This window comes from Molossus molossus, unplaced genomic scaffold (assembly GCF_014108415.1).
Source record: "Molossus molossus isolate mMolMol1 unplaced genomic scaffold, mMolMol1.p scaffold_m16_p_3, whole genome shotgun sequence".
NCBI classification, from domain to species: Eukaryota; Metazoa; Chordata; class Mammalia; order Chiroptera; family Molossidae; genus Molossus; species Molossus molossus.
In genome coordinates this window covers 31,199,665-31,222,989 of record NW_023425366.1, presented here as the reverse complement: position 1 = coordinate 31,222,989, position 23,325 = coordinate 31,199,665, and the positions used below count along the sequence as shown (strand labels likewise).

The 23,325-nt window shown below is 37.4% G+C and overlaps 1 protein-coding gene across 6 annotated transcripts in view; it reads left to right on the top strand.

Moving 5' to 3' along the window:
• Nucleotides 1–23,325, top strand: part of MARCHF6 (membrane associated ring-CH-type finger 6) — a 79,752-nt gene that overhangs the window by 34,730 nt on the left and 21,697 nt on the right. For 2 of the 6 annotated variants that reach the window (XR_004961650.1, XM_036279114.1), the window contains exons 6-19: nt 2,139–2,307; nt 3,821–4,010; nt 5,825–5,886; nt 6,723–6,755; nt 8,931–8,982; nt 12,131–12,189; nt 13,409–13,489; nt 13,732–13,800; nt 13,877–13,951; nt 15,089–15,223; nt 17,899–18,018; nt 19,093–19,193; nt 20,563–20,700; nt 22,094–22,298. Coding sequence is in view for 5 of the 6 variants with exons in the window: in XM_036279114.1 (XP_036135007.1) it covers nt 2,139–2,307; nt 3,821–4,010; nt 5,825–5,886; nt 6,723–6,755; nt 8,931–8,982; nt 12,131–12,189; nt 13,409–13,489; nt 13,732–13,800; nt 13,877–13,951; nt 15,089–15,223; nt 17,899–18,018; nt 19,093–19,193; nt 20,563–20,700; nt 22,094–22,298 (1,489 nt within the window). In the remaining variant the exon portion in view is untranslated. The remainder of the gene's footprint in view (nt 1–2,138; nt 2,308–3,820; nt 4,011–5,824; nt 5,887–6,722; nt 6,756–8,930; nt 8,983–12,130; nt 12,190–13,408; nt 13,490–13,731; nt 13,801–13,876; nt 13,952–15,088; nt 15,224–17,898; nt 18,019–19,092; nt 19,194–20,562; nt 20,701–22,093; nt 22,299–23,325) is intronic. The other 4 variants (XM_036279115.1, XM_036279117.1, XM_036279116.1 and 1 more) reach the window with 4 other exon arrangements.

The following is a 23,325-nucleotide window of genomic DNA, read 5'->3' as shown; positions in this document are numbered from 1 at the left end:
GTAGGCAGGCGCCCCTTTTCTTTCTGACCTGATTGGTTAGTGGGCCACCTGAATTGCCTTTATGAGACTACTCATTCACATGGGAGGACTGCTGCAGGCATGGTGGGAATAGACAAAAGAAATTATAAACATGGTTTGATATAACCCTATGATACCTTTTACATTTTGAAGAATTGAACCCATTTTTTTTCTGAAAACATTTGTAACTAAACTACTTTTTATTCTGAGTAATGTTTTATTTTTTCTATATTATTGCTTTTATTTTTGAAATTCTACTTTAAATTTCTAAATAGCATAGCAGCTGCTATATATTCCGTAGCTCAGTTCTTCAAGTCATCTCTAGGCACAGCTTGTCAGTTATTGCTTCAAAATATGCTATCCCTAAAATTTAATGACTTAAAACAATAGCTTTTTTATTTGTTCATAATTCTGGAAGTCAGCAAATTGGGCTGGTCTCAACTGATCAGTTCATATGTTGGGCTCTGCCTCTGTTAACGCATGTGTTTCACTGGGATTGGATGGTGTAAAATGGCTCCAACTGGGGTGCATTGATTCTCTTCCATGAGGGCTCTCATCTTCCAGAAGGTTAGTAGGGCATTTTTTACTTCATATCTCCGGGCATCATTCTGAAAGGGTGAGAATGGTAGCTAGCAAGCTCTCTTCTAGGCTCTGGAGCATGATGTGCAATATCACCTCTGGTCCAGGCAATTAAAAAAACCAGCCCGGATTCAAGGTGGAAGGGAAAAGAGTTTGTCATTTAAAATCTACAACAAGCAGTTGTTACTCTTACTGCTGAGGACAAGGAAGTACTAGAGAAGAGAGTAACTTAGTCCCAACCTATCAAAGTTTTAATGATTTGGAGGGTTTCTCAGCAAGGGAGTGGTTAGGATTTCTCTTTTGATCAGGGTATATTCCAGATACTATCTGAGGGCCCCATCAGTTAAGTTTGGAGCTTCTAGACCAAGGTCTCCCAAATTGACCTTTTCTTAGGTTTTCCATGGAGGAAAAAAGTAATTCCATTATGACAATGGATTTCTAAAAGCTACCAAGATTCTTGAGTTATCCTTGAATTATCCTGAAATCAGACATAGATTAGGGAAGGAAAAGAACAAAGAGCTCTTCTGTATTATACTCCATATATTTTTATGTATGGTTATAAAGGAATCACACTTCGTCTATCTGAATTTGTTGAGAAACTAATATACTTTTGGTGTATTTGCAGTTAGCATCAAAATAGGCAACCTTTTGGTGCATGGACGACACCCAAACAATTGAGTCACACCAGCCAGGGTGAATCTGCTTCCTAAGTGACAGATTTTTAAAGTGTTACAGACTTCTTTGTCTTGTACATGCATACTGAATTGTTTTCAGCCTTCCTTCCTTTACATTGTATTTAGGCCTTTCTGGAGGCGTTTTTCCTACCTTTCTGATTTGCTAATTTTCTTCATTTGTGTGGGCTCAGGTATCAGCTAACCATGTTTGTTAAATTTGTGTGTAAAATGAGGTCAAGGAAATTCTTAGGGTTGGGTAGTCATTAACCTTTAGTAAATTACATGCATTCTTGGTCTTTGTCTAGTTTTGGCCGCTTTTGGTGTGTTTAAAAATTTTTTTTTTCCTTTATTGATCTTAGAGAGAGAGGAAGGGAGAGGGAGAAAGAGATAGACACATTGATGAGAGAGAACATTGATTGGCCGCCTCCTGCATGCCCCATACTGGGGATTGGGCCCACAACCTGGCATATGCCCTGACTGGGAATCGATCCGGCCACGTCTTGGTGCAGGGGTCAATGCTCAACCACTCAGCCACACTGACCGGGCTGCTTTTGGGTTTTTGCTTGCCACCTTCCTGTTTCTAAGCCATGTCCAAACAGAATTCTGATGTTATTCTTTGCCTACTATAATATACACATGTAATAAAAAATATGATTAAGTATATTTGGCCAGCTTATAAGATAGAGTTTTACTATCCTCAGAAGTAATTATTTTTGAGAAACTGATTTTCACCCCCAAAATTATGAGTTTCCTGGCTGTTTTTTTTTTCCTGAGATTTTAGTGTAAAGTGAAATGTTGTTACCTTTGGTTTCTTTGATTTCCTTAGGTGTTCTTTGGAGTAATTCCATATAATTTATTTTTTACTAGGGACAATTTGTTGGCGGATTGTTTGCAGGGTTGTTTTGTGGTGACGTGCACATTGTGCGCATTCATCAGCCTGGTGTGGTTGCGAGAGCAGATCGTCCACGGGGGAGCGCCGATTTGGTTGGAACATGCTGCTCCACCCTTCAATGCTGCTGGACACCACCAAAATGAGGTAACTCTCCCCACCCTCAAATTCATTTTATTGGGGCAAGACATGAGAGTTGTGATCACCTTCTAAGACCCAAGTCCTTGACTCCCATGTTCCTTATTGCAAAGCAGAATAGTGAAAAGGTTTGGGAGAAGGTTAAGGGAGATGTGAAAAGTCAAAAGAATGCTGCTGTGACTTGGCCTCTTAATTTTCTAGCAAAATTGGGAGCAGTATTAGAGGTATACTAAAGCTCTTTCATTGCTTTTGCCTGGGTTAGCTACTTAACGCTGGCCTGGAAGTCAAGGTACATGCTTCTGACATGCTGGGTAACATTAAGGAGGCCACTCATGCTCTTTGTTCATCAGTTTCTTTGTATGTAAAATGCCTCCCCTTGTTGCTCCCAGCAGGTACATTACCAAAAATAGAAATATTGGAGCACTATAACAACGATGTGCAGTTCTACTTTTTCTTTATGAGAGATGACATGCTTAGATATAAGAACATTTACTAGAGATCTTAAGAAGAGGAGAAAGACATAAATCATTTTTAGTATTTTACTTGCTGAGAAGTTATGGGGCTGAAAAGTAAAATTAGCTACTTACATATGAAAACAATTTGCACTTCATAAAATTTTGTTATGAAAAAATTGTAAGATTCTCAAAATGAAGATTAACAACATAATTAACTGCAACCATGTCTTTGGTTGGTAGGTAGCTGCACTCACGAAGAGCAGAGGAAGATGCATGTGAGAACTGATCAAGTCTATATGGACAGGCTTACCTACAGAGTAGAAATTAGCTATGTTTTCCTCAAGTATTTAACTGATAACTGAGAATTCAGTTTTATATCTGTATGTGTACAAACAAATAGATGCATGAATAAATATATTTTTATCCCTGAGGTGGTCATTAAAGACAGGAGTTATCTTTTAAAGAAGAATTATGTATGGAATGATGTATTCAAGATAGCTATATTGTTAACTCATTATCTATAATGCTTTATGAAATGGTAGTCCCTAAATTATACTAAATGAATATATACACTGTGAAGTGAGTTTATATCCTTATATACCATGTTGACCCAAAATAAGATACATTTAGAAAAGATGACTTTGAGAGGTGTATTTTGGAATTTCACTAGTTTGTGTGCTAGTTTATGTTGTTGTTAATCCTCACCCGAAGATATTTTTTCTATATTTTTTAGAGAACATGGAAGGGAGGGAGGAAGGTTGGGGAGGAGGGGTAGAGAGAGCAAGATACCGGGAGGAGGGGGGAAATGTTGATGTAAGAGAGACACGTCGATTGGTTGCCTCCCACACAGGTCCTGACCAGGGCTGGGGATTTGAGCCTGCTACCCAGGTTCGTGCCCTTGACTGGGAATTGAACTGAGACCCTTTGGTGCATGAGCCAATGCTGTAACCAGTGAGCCACACTGGCTAAGATGCTAGTTTGTTTTTTGTAGAAGGGAGAGCTTGATTTGGAAATAAAGCAAAACTGAGATAAGTTAGCTAAATGTCAGGGCTTTTCTGTCATTTTAGGCTCCAGCGGGAGGAAATGGTGCTGAAAATGTTGCCCCTGACCAGCCTGCTAACCCACCAGCTGAGAACGCGGTGGTGGGGGAAAACCCGGATGCCCAGGATGATCAGGCAGAAGAGGAGGAGGAGGAGAATGAGGAGGAAGATGAGGCAGGCGGGGAAGATGCAGCGGATGCCAACAATGGGGCCCAGGGTAATGGCTGCTCACTTGTTCTTACCACTCCTTTTCTACCAAGAGTCCATTTTCAACTTGCCTTGGGGAGAAAGATAGTTTTCAAATTTAATGGGTTAACATTATATTTTTAACCTGTTTTTACTTTATTTTGGCAAACTTGCATGTATGGATATACATATGCATACATATTTTTTCCATGAATCTGCACATAAAATCCTACTTATGCAGCACTTTTTTAGGATGGATAGGAAGAAATTATTTGTAAGTTGGTATAGATCCTAGTTTTTATAAAAAAGGGAATTTGATATATATATATATTTTTTTCATTCTTTTTTGAGTTAGTACTTTTTGTTGTTACTCCTCACCTGTGGATATTTTTCCTGTTGATTTTTAGAGTGAGTGGAAGGAAGGGAGGGAGGGAGGGTGAGTGAGCGAGCAAGAGAGAAACATCAATGTGAGAGACACACATGGATTGGTTGCCTCTTGCACGTGCCCTGACTAGGGCCGGGTATCGAACCTGAGACCCTTTGGTGTGTGGGCTGATGCTCTAACCACTGGCCCACACTGACCAGGGCTTGAGTTAGTACTTTTAATATCAAAGAAGAATTCTTGAAGAGTGAGTACACTGTAGATGAGATGCCATCCAAAGAAACCAATTTCTCTTTTTTTCTTTTATTTATTGATTTGAGTGGGGGAACATTGATTTGTTGTTCCACTTATTTATGCATTAATTGGTTGCTTCTTGTATGTGCCCTGACTGGGAATCAAACTTGCAACCGTCACATGTGGGGACGACGCTCTAACCTGAGCTACCCGGCCAGGGCTCAATTTCTCCTTTGCTAGCAGTGTAACTGTAGTGTAACTTTTTTGGCCCCCCAAGTCAGCTGTCAATAGCTCAATGCCTCCTTTTCTCTCTTTCCACCCCAGAGTTTTCCTGTCAGGCGCTGCACTGTCTCTAGGTCCACTTGGCATTGCTAATACCTGAGTGTTTCCCGTGTGCCAGGCACTCAAACACCAGGGCTCTGCCTTCATGGAGTTTTGGTCTAGTGAAGAATACCCAAGTGAGCAGATTTATCATTACACATTGTAATAAATGTTGTGCAGGTTGCTCTGAAGATGCTATTGGGGAGGGTCTTATTTAAACAAGATGCGCCTGTAGCTCAGAGTAAGTGCTTTTTGAGCTTCGACCTAAAGGATGATAAGTGAGTTGTGTAATGGGGCCTTTGCCAGGGAGAGGCAAGTATCTATCTGTTTAAAGACTCTGAGAAATGCAGCCTATTGCTACCCCAGTGCTGGCCACCATTTCTATTTTAGTCTAATGCATTAGCTCCTAATTGGTCTTTCTTCCACTCTTGCTCCACATAGTATACGGATTGCTCTCCTGCCTCTAAAAATCTTTCAGTGGTTTTTTCATGATACAGAAGAACGAAGTGAAATCCAGCTTCACATTTCTTTTGTATGATCTGATCCCTATTTGTCTTTCATACTATATCTTCTACCTCCTCATCACCCAGAGAATTCTAGTCCTCTGGCTTCCTTATTTCTCCCAATTCTACTGGAGTCATTCCTGCTTCAGAGCTGTTTTATTCCTTTCTTGCACATAACCCTATTTATTTCCTTTCACGTACTTACCACATACTAGAAAGAACCACCTTGTTTATCTTATATGTTGTATTTATGTATATGTATTCTTATTTATTGCCTAACAAGCAAGTACTCATATGGAAAATTTTTAAATGTAGTTTAGCTTCTCAACAACAGCTAACAAAACACTAAATTAAGAGGGTGCATTTTATTATTTATAGTTCAAATTACATCAATTTTATTTCCAGACGACATGAACTGGAATGCTTTAGAATGGGACAGAGCTGCAGAAGAGCTTACATGGGAAAGAGTGAGTAAGACTTCTTTCCATCAACCATCAGTGTTTTAATTCTAAAGTATATTTTAAAGTTGAGTGTATAAATGTATACACTCATTTTGTAGTTTCATTTGATGAAAACTTTACTTTCTAGAGTAAATTAAGTGATGCTTTGTTTGTGTTGAAAATATTAAAAATGATGAAGATCTACTGATAACTGTTTTTCTGTCTTTTGGCATTTAAAACAAAACTTCCTCTACTTAGAGAATGTTTAACCTGAAATTTTGGACTTTCAAAAAATGAAGTAACAATTTAAATTTATTATTCTGATGCTTTAGTTGACAAAATCGTTGATTCATGAAGTCTTTTTTTTTTTTTAATCCTCACTCGAGCATATTTTTCCATTTTTATCTTCAGATAGAGCGGAAGAGAGGAAGAGAGAGAGACACATCGACTGGTTGCCTCCCACACGAGCCCAACCGGGGCCTGGGATGAACCGCAACCGAGGTACGTGCCTTTGGCTGGAATCTAACCTGGGACTCTTTGGTCCGAGGGCCGACGCTCTAACCGCTGAGCCAAACCAGCCAGGGCATATCATGAAGTCTTGACTGGCTCCATAGCTAATGTAAGAATCAAACCCAAGACGGAATTTTTTTTTTTTTTTACTTTAAAACCATGATATGGAATAAAAGGAGACCCAAAATATAAAACTTCTATAAACAGGAGTTTTTTACTCTCTGAAAATGATTGGCTATATTGGAAAGTAGTGGGTAAGGATCATGTTTAAAGATATTGAGAGGAAAATGAGCCTTTTAATAAACAATAAAACTGTTTCATCTTAAATTAATGCATATTATTATTCATTTTAGATGCTAGGACTTGATGGATCACTAGTTTTTCTAGTAAGTAAAGCTAATATTTTTTAATAATAGAATTGTGACGTAATTGTTTGTCTTAGTGATTCAGTGTTTTCAGAGTTACAATATGTGCTGGCTTTTTACACTAAAGATCAAAATGCCCTTTGAATTTTGAGTATTTGGTATGTTAAAGTAAGTTTGTTATATATATTGAAAATATTGGCAAAGCATAAAGGTAGTACTGTTTAAAAGCAAATTATTAATTACTTTATTTTTAGAAAAGAAAATGAAATACAAAATTAATAACAGTTAAGAACTTGTTTTTTTAAAGTTCCACCTTGTGATGTCTAAATGCTGGAACTGGTGAAAACAGAGCAGCAGCTTTGTAATGTTCACATTGATAGCCTAGGCTCATCATAGGTTTCCACTTTTTGCTGAATGCCACCTATCTTTACCTTATTAGTAAAGAGTACAACTCAAAGGTGAGAAATAATTCTTTAAAGAATCTGTCCTTTAAAGGAGAAATGATACTATTTTAAGATTCTGTAATATGAATTCACTTGCTATTTGGGATTTAAAATGGCTTTGGGTATTAAGATGATTTTGGCTGGAGGTGGGAGAAGCCCTAGTGACCAAAACAATAACAAAAAGACCAGAAGAAGGATGGGCTTGAGTAGTGCTTGATTCAGAGGCCCAGCTGTGTCACCAAAGACCTAAATAAGTTCTGTACATCTCCTCTGCTGTCCACAGTATTGGCTTCCTCCTCTAGCCGGCTCCAGATGGGAGCCAGAATAGGAAGTTGAGGTTAGTAGTTATACTAAGGAATGTATCTGGTGGTAATTCACGGATTAATGAGAATTTGATATTACTGAGTTCCTCTTCAAAGTTTGTTCACAGTCAGTATAGAAGGTATTATGTGTCTGCATACTCATTTGTATCTGTTACCTCATCAGCCACTCAGATGAGTGACAGAAGTTGTGGAGGCAGTGGTGTTGACTCAAGTGCATTCTAATGATTGGAAAAACGCATTTATAGGATGGCTTCATTCATGAAAAGATATTTTTAGCATCTGTCATGTGTCAGCTATTGTGATAGTAACAGGGAGGTTCAGAGATGAGTGAAATAGGATCCCTGTTCTCAAAGGTGCTTTATAGTTAGTAGAGAGAAGTGAACATGTGAATAAGGAACTTTAGAGGTACGATGTGGTCAAGACTCAGTGACAAGAAGTGTGCGTAGGACATAAGAGGTATAGGAGAGGTCTTGGTTAGATGTTTCTTAGTGGAGTTTGTCAGGGAATTTTTAAAGGAGATAATTTAGAGGTTGAGGCACAAAAAATATCGGGGATAAGGATAGTTTGGGAGTCCTTAAGGCAGAGAAGCTGAAGAAATTCAAGGGATTATGAGCTGGCATGGTGAGTAGGAATGTAGCACTCATCTCTTAGGCAAACTAATCACCCTTTTTGCCACTTGGGATGTAGCACATTGGGGACCTGATTGGAATAAACTTTCTAAAAAGAAAATCTGTTGACCCCTTTTGGAAGGATCATTTAACTTGATTGGGGGTGGAGGTGGTTTGCCTAGACAAATGCAATTGGTCTTGCTGGTGTCAGCATGGAGCGTGACTAATGTATATGTGACATGGTTGTAGGAACAGATGATAGCAGTCATCTTAGAAGTGATAATACATAACTGGAAGCGGATCGATGGCCAAGGGGGAATGAGTATTCTGAGTCATGAACTTTAGGACACACTATAGGGAGAAAAGGGACCAGGAAGATAAAGTAATCTTGCAGAAGTCATGAGAATCAAATGGACACTGAAAGAAGCACTGTGTATTTTTACATTAGTATGTTGTTGGGAATTAATGTGGTTTTCAACTTTTTCTCTCTTTGGAATTTTTCAGTGTCATTTGATTTAATGCAGTCTGCCAGTTAATTATGAGAGTCTGTGTAGTTTGCAGTCAATTATTTCTGAAGAGGAAATGTTTATGGATTAACAACTTCTTTGATTTTTTTCCCCTACATGTAACACTATGAACTTTGGGTTTCATTAGGTTTATTTTTATGAGCTATCTAATGAAAATGTAAAGTTGTGCATAATTTTTGGAACATAATCTCAATTATAGAGTGAAAATTTTAGTCGTCTAACTAAATAAGTGGAGTAGTCTAAACATATATCAAATAGGAATTGAATGTGTTTTATTGATGTTCTTTTCCTTTAGGAACATGTCTTCTGGGTGGTATCTTTAAACACACTGTTCATTCTTGTTTTTGGTAAGTGGTGTGCTTTTGTTTATTATGGTAGTTTAGTTTTCTAGGAGCCTTCCTATATAGGTTTTTGTTTTGTTTTTAAACAAGAATGTATGAAACAGTTTTAGATAGTAATTCTGTATAAGAATCCTGTACAGATAGATACCTTCTTTCGTAAGCAACAGTGACTTAAGTGACCTGTAGTTAACTTACCATCTCTGCTTCTGTTGGGCATTTCTGTCTCTTTGTAGAAGCTAATTTTAGACTGACTTGAGAATATACAATATTCCACCTCTGGAATTAAATTTTTGCTGATTATCTGTGTGCTCTTCCCTATGGCAGAAAATCTTGTTGCCATCTGTTAAAATCCTTACCAAAGCCTTACCAGAGACCCTGGCTTAGGGGCTTTTATTAGGTTTATCCACATCCAGAGGTGGATATAGGCTTGAGGGAGGACAGTGACCCTTTCCCAAGTGTGAATTCCCTTTAGAACCAGATTCCAGTAAATGCAACGTCACTTCCAGACATTTGCACAACGACAGCTGTGAGGATTCTGGGACAGCACACACGAGTCCCTCCCATTGGGAGTAATTAGAGAAAGGAAGGCAGGGTTGAGGAGATATAGTTGACAAGTTTTTCTGCTTTGGGAATGATTAAGTAAACTGAATCAAGTAAATCAAGACCTTAAAATTCAATTCCTGCATCTCTCAAGGGAGAGAAGGTGGAGTTTGATAAAATCATGTTATTGCTGGGCTAGGCTATGGTTTGTGTCCCCTTAAGCTACAGATCTCTCCACAGGGATCTTTGAGAAATTCCTTCCTTTAATACATGTGACTTTACCCCTCAGTTCTACTGAGGAGGGAGGAGGAGATTTCCCAAGGCTCTTCCACTGAATTCCAAGTTATTTGCTCTGTGTGTGGATCACTTTGTGACCTAGAAGGGGCAGTTGTCTTCAACAGGAAGGAAGCCATGTGGTCAAAAAGACACTGAATGTGGCCCTGGCTGGTGTGACTCAGTTGATTGGGTGTCATCCAGTGCACTGAAAGGTTGCCAGTTTGATCAGAGTTTCGGGGTCAGCCCCCAGTAGGGGCATGCAGGAGAAAGCTGATCAATGTTTTACCCTCACATTGATGTTTCTCTCTCTCTCCCTCTCTCCTTTTCTCTCTCTAAAAAAAAATTAATAAAAGCATTAATATAAAAGACAATATTATACTGCATTTATTTTTTATATGTAAAATTATCGATATTGTAGAGTGTGAAACTGTTTGATCTTGACCAAGTTTTATTTGAGAGAAAAAATTATCTATAGTATTTAGTCTTTGCTCTTGCAAGAAAATCTTAATGCAAAATTAATGTTTGAAGGAACAGATCACCTTTAAAACCTGAATTATAGAAGTAAGAACTCTTATTTATATAAAGGAAATATCTAAGTAAATATTTTATAATCCAATCTCCTAAGTTTATATAATCTTATATGAAAAAAAAATTTTTTCTTAGTAAACTTACATACATCATTTTTCGGCTCTCTTGAAATGAAACGAAGTTTTCTTCTTTTTAGGAATATGCTTTTCCTTTTAGGTGAACATAGTCATTGAGATTAAGCACACAGGTTTCTTTCCTGCCTGAGCTGCTCTACTGCAATGTTCCTCTGGCATATTTTTGACTCTTGTGGACATGTAATAACCTTACAGCACTGCTGTCTATAGTAGAAGGGGATGATCCTGAGAAACTGATCTTAATTTCAGGATACCTATCTAGTAGTTGCTGCAGAATGGGCTAGAAATTGATTATTACAATTGATGCTCAGGTTAATATTTACATATACAAATAGAGTTGAAACTTGAAAGTTTGCCTTTCCCAGGGATCTTCTTGAGTCATCCTCAGAGTTGGGTGTGAGAACAAATTAAGAAAAATTCTGTGTATTTTTTTTCTTATTTAAAAATTTCTTGTGTTTTATAATACACACAATATATTAGTAAAATAACATACATATCTACTTTGTAAATAAATTCTAAATAGATTTTAGACCCCATAAATATATTTCTGCCCATAGAATACTTGATCAAAACTGTTTGGTGGCCAGATCCCTATAGATTGACTCTTAACTTTTGTCTAATGATTAAGTTCTCCTCCCACCTTCCCTATCTATGCTGTTCATTTTGGGGGCATAAGTGAAAGATAATTAAATTTTATTAAGAACAAATTAAAAATTTATTAACATGGTAAGGAAGACTCGCAGAAAAGAGACTAAAAATTCTTACTAAGAAGTACTGAAGGATATTTTCTTATTTAACTATAATATCATTATCATACCTTAAAAATCACCAGACTTTAATGTTTCTTAGTAATCCAGCATATTAAAAGTTTCTAGATTGTCTCCTTAAATGTCATTTTATAGTTGGTTTGTTTGAATGAGGATCCAGATAAGGTCCTGACATTACTTTTGGTTGTTAATCCTTTTGATCTAGAATATTCTTCTGCTATCCCTTCCACCCCCTTTTGCCATTGCTTTGTTAAAGAGACTTAGGTCAGCTGTCTTGTAAGTGCTCCTTGTTCTACATTCGTCCAATTGTTCCCTGATGATTTCTGCCACCTGCTTCTTTGTCTCCAAGGACCTGATTAGATTCAGGTTAAATATGTTTGTGACAAATTCTTTTACTGGTCATGTGTTGCCTAGTAATACAACATATTAGGAGATAGATGATGTTCTCATTGGTTGAGGTGATAGTATCTTGAAGTCTCTATTGGTAGGTTTCATTTTTCCCTTAACCATCAGAAAGTAATGTGTGGGGATGGTATTTTAGTATCATGCAAATATCTAGTGTTTTCTTAACATTTCATCTAATGAACTCTTGGATTTGGATGTATTCATTGTGTTTCCAACAGTTTGGGTCATTATTCTTTTTGAGGCTCATATCTTTTCTTTGGCCTGTGAGACCCTCTTTACTATGGTTCCTGTTTTTTGTGTGTTTTTTTGCCATTAACCTATTAGACCTTGATGACTTTGTTGTTGTTTGGTTACAGAGAATGTCCCAGGAAATACATTTTTAGCTTCAGTTCTGTAATGTTCCATTTCTTTAAAAAGCCAGGTTCCTTTCAGTGGGAGATGGTACTAGGAGTGTTCATTGTTTTGATTTTGAAGTTTTCATTGAGTTTTTTTCCTCCCTTTTAGCATTTTGTCCTTACCACATTGGTCATTTCTCCCTTGTTGGTTTGGGATTTGAAGAACATGTGAGTATAATACTTTTACAAATTTACTTTCATTGATCCCCCCCCTCCCAATTTTCTACTTGTTGAGTAATTAATAATGTTGTAAAGAGTTACTTCATTTCTCAATCTGCCTTATACAAAGGAATAGTTATCCAACATAGTCTTGTTCTTTTTTTAAAAAACTAACAGTGGTTCAAGTCATAGTAGGTTAAGTTACCAGCTAAGGAAGATGTGCTCTGAAATCCCATGATGCACTGTGTTTCCTCCAGTGGGGTGGACCAGAGGCATATGGGAAAATTTTCTTGCAGGCTGATTTATGGCCCTTCCAATGAACCTTGTGCCCTTCCCTTCCTTTTTGCCAGATGCTCCCTAGTGAATTTAGAAAAGTAACAATGTGTCAATTGATTTATAAAAGGTTAGTCAATCTTGTAATGATGTGCTGTAGTGTTTTCTAAAGAATTTGCTTTAATTTTTGACATTTTATCACTGTCAGGTGGATGAATATTTTAATGGACAGCTACTACTGTTTGTAGGGGGCAGAAATATTTAGTTTTTTTAAGGAAGATCTGATATATCTGGATACTCTGTTCAGTTTGTGTATGTGAATACTGAGAGCACATTTTGAAAGGACAGAGATGTGTTTCAATATTTGATACAGCTTTTCAAATTCTCACTAGTTGAATGCAAGAACTTGAAAAGTTAGGATAAATTCCTTGATAAATTTTGACTTTCCAAACTATTGCCACATGCTATCTGAAATTCAGGATGGAAAAGATAAGCAATATTTGTCATTATTTAATCTCTTGTTCTGTAAGTTGAGAATGGGACAGATTTGGAGAGCAGTCACTTCTAGTGGTAGGAAATGAAGTGGCTGGGATGCGCTCGCTGGACAGGTGGACAGTTTGTGCTCAGCTTTTAGCAAGTCCACTTTAGAATAGAGTGCGGGATATTGTATCACAACTTTTTCCTTATTTTTGTAAAATTTAATTTGCTCTACTTTATTTTGTCTGCTTGAATAAAGTATTATTCTTTCATTTTTCCTCATCTTTTCATGATATGTAACAGTCTATGGGAGAATCTGGGTTTCAAAGATGTCATCCAAAGGGGATTTTATGGTTGTTTTTTAGTTGTAAATTGTCTAGACGGTTCACTTCCAGTCTACTTGAATTGTTTAATACATTGTTAAACTGGGGTGGAGGTCATATGGTACAGTTAAAGTTTATTTTTTTCTTATTTTCAGGTTCAAGCATCTCATTTTGAAGGCCTAATCACAACCATAGTTGGCTATATACTTTTAGCAATAACACTGATAATCTGTCATGTATCCTTTAATGAACCAACATGGGTATTTAGTAATATTTGTACCAGAGTTGTTACTATTACTGACAAAACTTTCTCTCTCGTTGTTCTCTTAGTAAAAGTTGTAGGCATTTGTAGTGAGGGTAAGGGAAGATAAAATATGAAGTAAATTCTGTCTGCCAAGTAATATTAAGTGTTGCCTGAATTTGTAAATGTTTTATTACACCTTGACATGCTCAGTTTTTCCTTGACTAGATGCTGCAGGGCTTGGCAACTCTTGTTAAATTTCACAGGTCTCGCCGCTTGCTGGGAGTCTGCTATATTGTTGTAAAGGTAATTCTTGCTAAAGTTAAAACAAAATGATTTCTCCCCATTTGGGTGATATTGATGACCTTTATTTTTGCTTAAGGTCTCTTTGCTGGTGGTGGTAGAAATTGGAGTGTTCCCTCTCATTTGTGGCTGGTGGCTGGATATCTGTTCCCTGGTGAGTTTATTATTCATTATCATACAATCTAATAATTTAAATGCTTCAAAACAGACATCTTTAGAATGGGTTTCTCTTAAAGGAAAGTCAGTATTTGATCATAATTTACTTCTTTTTTTCCTGAGAATGTATCACTGTGGAGTCTTTTTAAAAAAATCCTTACCTAAGGATACTTTTCCATTGATTGTTAGATAGAATGGAAGGGAAGGAGGGAGTGGGGCAGAGGGAGAGAGAGAGAGAGAAAGAGAGAGAGAGAGAGAGAGAGAGAGAGAGAAAGAAGGAAACACTGATGTGAGAGACACATTGGTTGCCTCCTCAGCCATTCCGACAGGGGCCAGGGATCGAATGTACAATCCAGGTAGGTACCCTTGATTGACAATTGAACCCTTGACTCTTGGTCTGTTGGCCCACACTCTAATCGCTGAGTCAAACTGGCCAGGGCTGTAGAGTTTTAATGTTGCTAATTTTTCTTGCATACCTGATTTTTTTTTTTCTGTGCAAATTTCTGAAGTCAGAGTATTTTGACTGGAATATTTCTAATAATCAGTGAAGAATTGTCTTACTGATTTTACTCTTCTAAATTTAACAGTAACTCTAAGATACTGTATACATAGAAAGAGCAATCTAATATGAAGATGGTCTTTGTAGTAATAAATTCAACCTTAACCATTTGTTTTAATTTAAGATGCTTATTTTTTTTTTTTATAATCTTTAATGGCTATCAGTGATGATCAGTTTTTGACTTTTCAAAACTGTTCAGTTTTATATGTAGAAAAGCACCTTTGGTTCTGAGATACATTTTCTTCCCTACTTTTCTATTAAAACTTGTCATGAATGCAGACCTATAACCAAGAAAAGAAGGTATAATGTTAGCCAAAAATGATTCTTCTTACTTACTAATTGGTTCATCAGTCTTGCTGTTTGTATTTAAAAATTTAAAGTGTCATACATCTTTGAAATAGTGTCTAATCTTATATCATATATATTTCTGTGACTGGTATTAAGAGAACTATGGTCCTAGAACATCATAACCTGTATTCACAGTTATGTTCATTTACTTCCTAGAAGATGGATGGAGATGTTAATTTAGCAAATATAAGTGCTACAACTCTGTTCACCTGTTCTATTTTGTTTTAGGAAATGTTTGATGCTACTCTGAAAGATCGTGAACTGAGCTTTCAGTCAGCTCCAGGTACTACCATGTTTCTGCACTGGCTAGTGGGAATGGTATACGTGTTCTACTTTGCCTCCTTCATTCTTTTACTGAGAGAGGTAAGTTCTATAGGGAAGTGCTGATGCTATACATTCATGAAAATGATTTTTGTTTAGTTACAGGTTGTGTCTCATAGGTTATTAAGATTTCCTAACTAAATCATTTTCTCTGTTTCATTTTAAGAGGGAATAATTGATAGATAAGTTTGGCTTAATTGCTTTAAACTGTTTTCAGTCATTTGTCTTAAAAATCGACAAGTTTTGATATTTCTACCTATAATTAGCTACAAGTTTGAAAGATGAGTAGACTGGGGAAAAAATTAAATGAAAGTACTTATTTTACATGTAGCCATCCTCTAATACACATTCTTGAACTTTTATGGGATCTGATCCTGTCTTGGACTTCATTCGAGGAAATGTAATACTGGAAATACCCAAAGGTTATGGTTTTGCAGTATCAAATATATAAAATGGTCTTGAAGCAGGCACCTTAAGTATAGAATTAAAATAAAGGTCCTTGCCCAGCTAGTGTGGTTCAGTGGTTGAGCGTCGAGCCATGCACCAGGAGCTCGCTGGTTCAATTTCTGGTCAGGGCACATGCCATGTCAGGGCCAGATCCCCAGTGGGGGGCATGCAGGAGGTAGCCAATCATTGTTCTCTCTCATCGATGTTTCTATCTCTCTTTCCCTCTTCCTTCCTCTCTCTTTAAACTCAATAAAGAAAAAATAAATAAAATGAAGGTCCTTTATGATTCCAGTTCACTTCCCAGATGGATACCTTATTAATCTTATTTTTGGAATATAGTCTTTATTGATTCGAAGACAGTGACAGTGGGGCCAGTATTTGATTAATATACATCTCATGCTCAGTCAGTCTGGTTCGATAGGAAGTATAAAACTGATACGTGTACTTGCCATTGTGCATTCTTTCCCTCAGTATTATTGTATATTCAGTCTGTGTTAGTCACTGTGCTATCTGCTGGGTTAACAGTGAGAAACAAAGACAGGATCCCCATTCTCCTTGATTTTGCATCCTGGAAAGGAATCCAACCATTGAACAAATCAACTCTCTTGAGTACTTTGAGAGTGGTGATGGAGATGTGCAAGGGCCTGAAGGAGAAGGCCAACTAATCCAGTGTGAATGGAATCCAAAGAGCATAGAGGCTTAATGCTATTCTTGTACTTTGTTGTTTGAGAGTTTTGAGGAGTTGGGGAGGGGACTGGGGCCAACATGTTCTTCCATGAATCTTATAATGTAAGTTCAGTAAATTCTGTGTGCAAATTAAGCTTGTATTCTTCCTTTGAGAGAGGTGGTCGAGACTAAATTAATAATGTTTTTTTTTAATTATAATTATACATGACCTCTAAATTACATTAAGTGATAAAATGTGTATACTGAATTTTTAAATTTTATCTATGTGGCTTTTTGTTGATACAGATTCCTAGTATTTGGGAGTTAGATGGAACCTTAGAGGTTATAAGTTTGTAACCCCTTCATTTAGAAGATGGAGACATAGAGTTTGGGCAGATGAGATGCTTTATATAAGGTAACTCAGTGAGTTTGAACCACCCAGAACTATTATCCAGACTCATCCATTGCCCCATCACCCACAGACTCTTGAGTTGATGATTTCCACTGAGAGAGGGAGAAAGATGTAGGTATTAAAGATATATACTGAAAAGTTGTAGGATCTCTCTTGCTTTTTTTAGTATGTTTTAATTGATTTTCCTAAAGAGAGAAGGGAGAGAGAGACAGAAGCATTGATGTGAGAGAGAAGCATCGATTGGCTGCCTCCTGCGCACCCTCTACTGAGCCTGCAACCGAGGCATGTGACCTGGAATCGAACCAGGACCTCTCAGTCCATGGGATGATGCTCAGTCCACTGAGCAACACCGACTGGGCTAGAGTTTTATAATTAAAATAGCTCTTGCCCTGGCTGGTTTGGCTCAGTGGTTGACATGCAGACAAAGCATTGGCCCGTGGACCACCAAAGAGTTGCAGGTTCAATTCTGGTCAAGGGCACATAGCTCGGTTGCGGTTTGGTCCCCGGCCCTGGTCAGGGTCGTGCAGGAGGCAGCCAATTGGTGTGTCCCTCTCACATCAATGTTTGTTTCTCTCTCCCAGTCCCACTCTATCTAAAGATAAATGGAAAAATATCCTCAGGTGAGGATTAAAAAAAACAACAACTTCTCAGTAAGTGTAATCATATCTTCTGTTTAGGATATTTATAAATTGCAACCTAATTCTTTCACCAGATGACACAATATAGTGACAGCTTTCTTTCTTTATTGATTTGAGAGAGAGAGAGAGAGAGAGAGAGAGAGAGAGAGAAAATCATCAATTTGTCCACTTATTTATGCTTTCATTGGTTGAGTCGTTTGTGCCTTGACCAGGATTGAACCCGCAACCTTGGTGTATTGGGACGACATTGTAACCAGCTGAGCTACCTGACCAACTAAAAAAATTTTTTTTTTCATATAGGAGATCTAGGCATGACAAATTGTTAATATATTTATTTTTCATTACTTGATTAAAAGCATCAAAAGATGCAGGGTAGTTTTTATAAAGATTCTGGTTTGGGAACTTATTTTCCCAGGAAAGCCATATGAATTTTCTTAGGCCCATTTTTTAAGATGTCAGAATAATTTTAAGATGTTAATTTTCTGTTAATGTTTTAGCTCATATACAGAGCAAGATATTGGTGAGTATTTATAGCATTTAAAATATATTTGTAGGTTCTTCGACCTGGTGTCTTGTGGTTTCTAAGGAATTTGAATGATCCAGATTTTAATCCAGTACAAGAAATGATCCATTTGCCCATTTATAGGCATCTCCGAAGATTTATTTTGTCAGTGGTAAGCATATCTTTTTATTGTTTTTGAAGTAAAGTGTGCTACCCTTTAGATGTATTGTTTTTGGTCAGGGGTACAGGTACAATAGATTGAGTAATTTATGTTTAAGCCTGTGGAACTTAGTTATTAAGTAGCAGTAATATTGGTTACTTTGATAAAACAAATAAAATGTTTACTGAAACAAAAATGCCTTCTATTAATTTAGCAGTATAATTGATTGCCATATTATGAGTTTCTGAATTAATTAATTTCCATTAAACCAGTGGAGACTTGTTAGTAGCTTCTAAATTAAACTCTTAACAGAGAGTTTCAAAGTTTCTTTACTGCCTAGAAGAAATAAACCTTGTTAAATATAATATTTTCCAAAATAAGATTTTAAAAGGAATACTGTACCCTTTGGAAACATTTGTAGCCATTAATATGGGTCATGTTTATAATGATTACAGGTGATATATTATTTTATTTATTATTTTAATCCTTACCTGAGGATTTTTTTTTTAATTGATTTTTTAGATAGAGTGGGAGGGAGGAAGGGGGAGAGAGAAAGAGAAACATCGTTGTGAGAGACACATCGATTGGTTGCCTCCTGCACAACCCAGACTGGGGCTGGGGATAGAACCTGCAGCCCAGATACGTGCCCTTGACTGGGAATCAAACCTGTGACTGTTCGGTCCATGGACTGATGCTCTAACCACTGAGAAAACCAGTCAGGGCACAGGTGATTTATTAAGTTGCAGACAATTCTGATCCTTCCTTGTGAGTTTTCACTCTCTCTTCCCATACCATGCAGTAATAATCCTTTGTGGCTCCTGTTTGAGCCCTTGTGTCCAGAAGGGAGGGAAAAATGGAGGAAAGGAAGGAGAGAAGAAGGAAAGTAGATGAGAGAGAGAGAGGAATAGCCATCTCAGGAATGCATTCTTTACACAGAGTGATTCAAGTGTACTGTGTGGAGTGACAACACTCTGGGTCCTAGGTGGGTATGCACTTGGGTTGGGTATTGGTTGAGTAGGTTCAGAAGTCAGCCTGTCTCTCACAGGAGTGGTTTACAATGGTGTCATGTCCTTTTTCGTACTGCAGATTGTCTTTGGCTCCATTGTCCTTCTCATGCTTTGGCTTCCTATACGTATAATTAAGAGTCTGCTGCCTAATTTTTTACCATACAATGTTATGCTCTACAGGTAAGTTTTTGAAATTTGGAAGTTTTACTAATTTAGGTCTGTTAGAGATTTGATATTCAGAGTACATACATTTAAAACATATATTTGTTACAGATATTGGAAATTATCTGAAAGTTTAATTTTGCCATGTTCTAGATCACATAAACATTAGTTTAGGCCCTCGCCGGTTTGGCTCAGCGGTTGGAGCGTCGGCCTGCAGACCAGAGAGTCCCAATTCGGTTCCCGCTAGGGGCATGTTCCAAAAAAAAAACACATTAGTTTAGCAGTTACGTTTTCCAAAGGAAGACATACTTGTATTTTTCTGCAAATGAAGTTTGCCTTTGTACAGCATTGAAATGTTTTCCATACCTAATGAGTGCTAGTAGCATCATCTTTATATGAAAAGTACATTGTAAGGAATGTAGCCATAGTTGCACATTTAATTGTGGATTAAAAATAGCATATAAGGTTTATAGATGGGAAATCTTTTTTGATTTAAAAACTTTAGTCACATGGAAACCTAGTCTCTCATTTCTCTACATTCCCTTTTTTAGTGATTTGCATTACCCCCTTCAGCCACCTAACGCAGAAATCTGCCAGGCAAATTGGATTTCTTTCTCAACTTCCAATTAGTCTTTAAATCTTGTCAGTTCTAATTCTTTAAGCTCTTACCTGCTCCAACTCTATTTACTACTTACTATCTTAGTTTAGGCCTTCCTCTTGTTCTCCATTTATAATCCATCTTTAACACCCCTCTTCCCCCCTTCCTCTATATTTTACTTGATAATATCCAGGTCATGATGATGAAGGGGAACCAACGCATTCAAGGTTTGTTGAGCCCTGGCCATTGTGACTCAGTTGGTTGAGCATAGTCCCATGCACCAAGAGGTAGAAGGTCCAATTCCCCTCCAGGGCTGGGTTTTAGGCTCGATTCCTAGTAGGAGGCATGCAAGGAGGCAGCCAATCAATGTTTCTCTCACACATCGATGTTTCTCTTGCACATTGGTGTTTCTCTCTCTCCCTCCCTGTCTCTCAAAAACAACAAAAATCATTAAAAACATACTTACCAAAAAGAAAAAAAGTGTATTGAGGAGCAAGGAGTGACCAGTCATATAATACAGCAAGTGAGGTAAGGAAGAAGACCTCACCATCGGCTTTAACCACATGTAAGTCATTGGTAACATTAGTAAGGAACAGTTCTGTGGAATTTGAGGGGGAAGCCTTGTTGGCCTCAAGTAGAATGGAGGAGAGGTGATAAAGACAGTGGAGTGGTGTTCATTCAACTGTTTAAGGAGATGTGCTGCCATCTCTTTAAATATTTAACATGATATAGTTGTAATGAAATAATAGAATTCACACGATAAATCATGGCTCTTTGTAATTGCCTTAGTGATGCTCCGGTGAGTGAACTGTCCCTTGAGCTACTTCTGCTTCAGGTTGTCTTGCCAGCATTACTTGAACAAGGACACACACGGCAGTGGCTAAAGGGGCTTGTGCGAGCATGGACTGTAACTGCTGGATACTTGCTGTAAGTATAGGGCGGCGACTCATAGGCATATTATATCTGTTAGTGTAATAACCTTTCTTAAAATCTATGTTTTATGTCCCGCTTAGGAAAAATTAGTTTTAATAAGAGAATTTAGTGATATCTGCAGGTATATATAATACTTAATTTGTAAACATTTTTCATTAAAAACACTTTTTAAATCATTGTGCATCCTTTTATGGAGAATGTATGCATGTTTTTATCCTCTTACAGAGGTTTGCTCCTGGCCTAGTTTCATTTCATTACACAGGGTAAAAAAAAAAAGTTTTTTAGTGCGTTAAAAACAAACCAACATACCCTTTCCTCCCCAGTATTTAACTATTTTTATTCTCTGATTTAAAATAGAAAAAAAAGGAAGAAGGGGCATTAGAAATTACTTAATGCTGATACAGGCTTGAAATTCTAGTCAAAGTTAAAACTCATTTTAAAGTTCAACTGAATCATACCCTTAGTTTTAAAAATCTTAACCTGATATGAGCTATTTTCAGGTTTGGTTTCTTAGTCATTTACTTAGCATGTTACATTTTTTTTTTTCAAGCTTTATTTGTTATATACTTATTTAAAAGCTGAATCTTTGTATAAGCTGATGAACAAAATAGATCCAGAAACATTTAAAGGAGTACCGTTGAGATTGACCAACCTCAGAGGAGGGGTGTAGGTGGGAGGGATGAGATAAACCAAAGAACTTACATGCATGTATGCATAACCATTGGACATAGACAACAATGCCAGGGGTGGGTGGAGGGTGTCTAGGAGGGAAAAGGAGAAACATGTAACAAAAATAAATTAATAAAAATTGGGGGAGGGGTGTTGAATCTTTGTGATTTAAACCATTTTTGCCCCAGAAAATATATGGCATTCTATAGATACTTTTATGAGGCCATATGTATTTGGCTGTATTTGATCATTTATCCTTTTCTAACTGTCCTATTCCTTGCCCTGAGACTCCTCCTCCCAACTAATTTTTGCCTTAAATGATCTGTAAATTGGAGGTTTTAGTTGAGATACATGTCATGGCAGACAGTAGCCATCTATAGAGAGGAAAAGAGTTGTTTTTTCCCCCTTAAGATCTTCCTATAGATTATCTTGTACATTGTACTTTTTATTTTTTCCCAGTTACTAATATCTTCTCGGATACTGGCTGAAGAAAATAAATTGAATTTATGGAATATTCTATATGTTAATTAACATTAAATTTGCAAAGGTTTAATTTAAAGTGGGCACCAACATTTAGAAAGTGAGGTAATAGCGCCATGAACAGATTCTACTTGTACATTTTCTACCCTAAATAATAATTATTGAGAAAGTAAATCTCATACCTGCTGTTTACTCTGATCCTGAAGTGACAGTTTTCACTGATGTACTTTTTGCATAGGGATCTGCATTCCTATTTATTGGGAGACCAGGAAGAAAATGAAAACAGTGCAAACCAACAAGTTAACAATAACCAGCATGCTCGAAATAACAACGCTATTCCTGTGGTGGGGGAAGGCCTGCATGCAGCCCACCAAGCCATACTCCAGCAGGGAGGGCCTGTTGGCTTTCAGCCTTATCGCCGGCCTTTAAATTTTCCACTCAGGGTAGGTAATGTATAGACTTAACCTAAAATAAAGGTTTTTCAAATTTCTGTTGAGAAATTTTCGTGCTGTTATTGTTTCTGTTAGGATGTAGTTCTCCTGTATAAACAGGTCTTACATTGTCCTAACAAGAACTCATGTTTTAGTCCTCTTACTATGCAACATAATATATGTTAATGTCAGGTAAGTTTATCAAATTTTTGAGATGGGTCATAGAATTGGGATTTCATGTTCTGTCGCTCCATGCTGTTTGAAAGGAACCCTATAAAAGACTTTAGAGCAAATAAGCCATTAATGTTCTCGATACATTTCAACTATGTATCAGGAACTGGAGTAGGCAGTTCAGTGTTTTTCTCCCATTTAATTCTGGTCCAGTACTTCAAGGCTTGAGTGGTGGTAATTTCATGTTTATATCTGATGGAACTGAAGACCAGATTGGTTAAGGAAGAGCCTGTCTGAGTGAGACATTCCCTACAAACCACCAAATGTGTTCTTGACAAGGGTTGTCAGTGTTGTTAAATCCTATGGTCAGGTCTTGGTCCTCATCTCACTTGCTATATTAGTAGCATGTTACATGATTGGTCACTCCTTGTTCCACAAAGTACTTTTTTGGAAGGTATTCAGGAATCTTCGTGGAGGTGATGCCTGAACCAAGTCTTTAAAGCTAGGAGGCCAGGCAGAGAGAGAGATTGAAGGGAGGATGGGCATTCCAGGCAGGTGTTAGGACAAGAGGCAGGTGAGACTTGGTAGGTTTGAAACTACCAGGAATTATATGTATCTAGAGGATGAGGTGTATGTAGGCAAGTAGTGAGAGATGAGGGGGAGCCTTGAGAGAGGAAGGGGAGCCAAGAGGGATTAGGGGGAGTTTGGAAGGATGGGGGGAGCTGGGAGAAATGGGGCTCTTGGATTGGCAAAAAGTACTTTCTGGCCTAGATCAGAGAGATAATTATTATTATTTTTATCCTCACCCAAATACATTTGCATATATCTTCAGATAGAGTGGGAGGGAGAGAGGGGGGAAGAGAGAGAG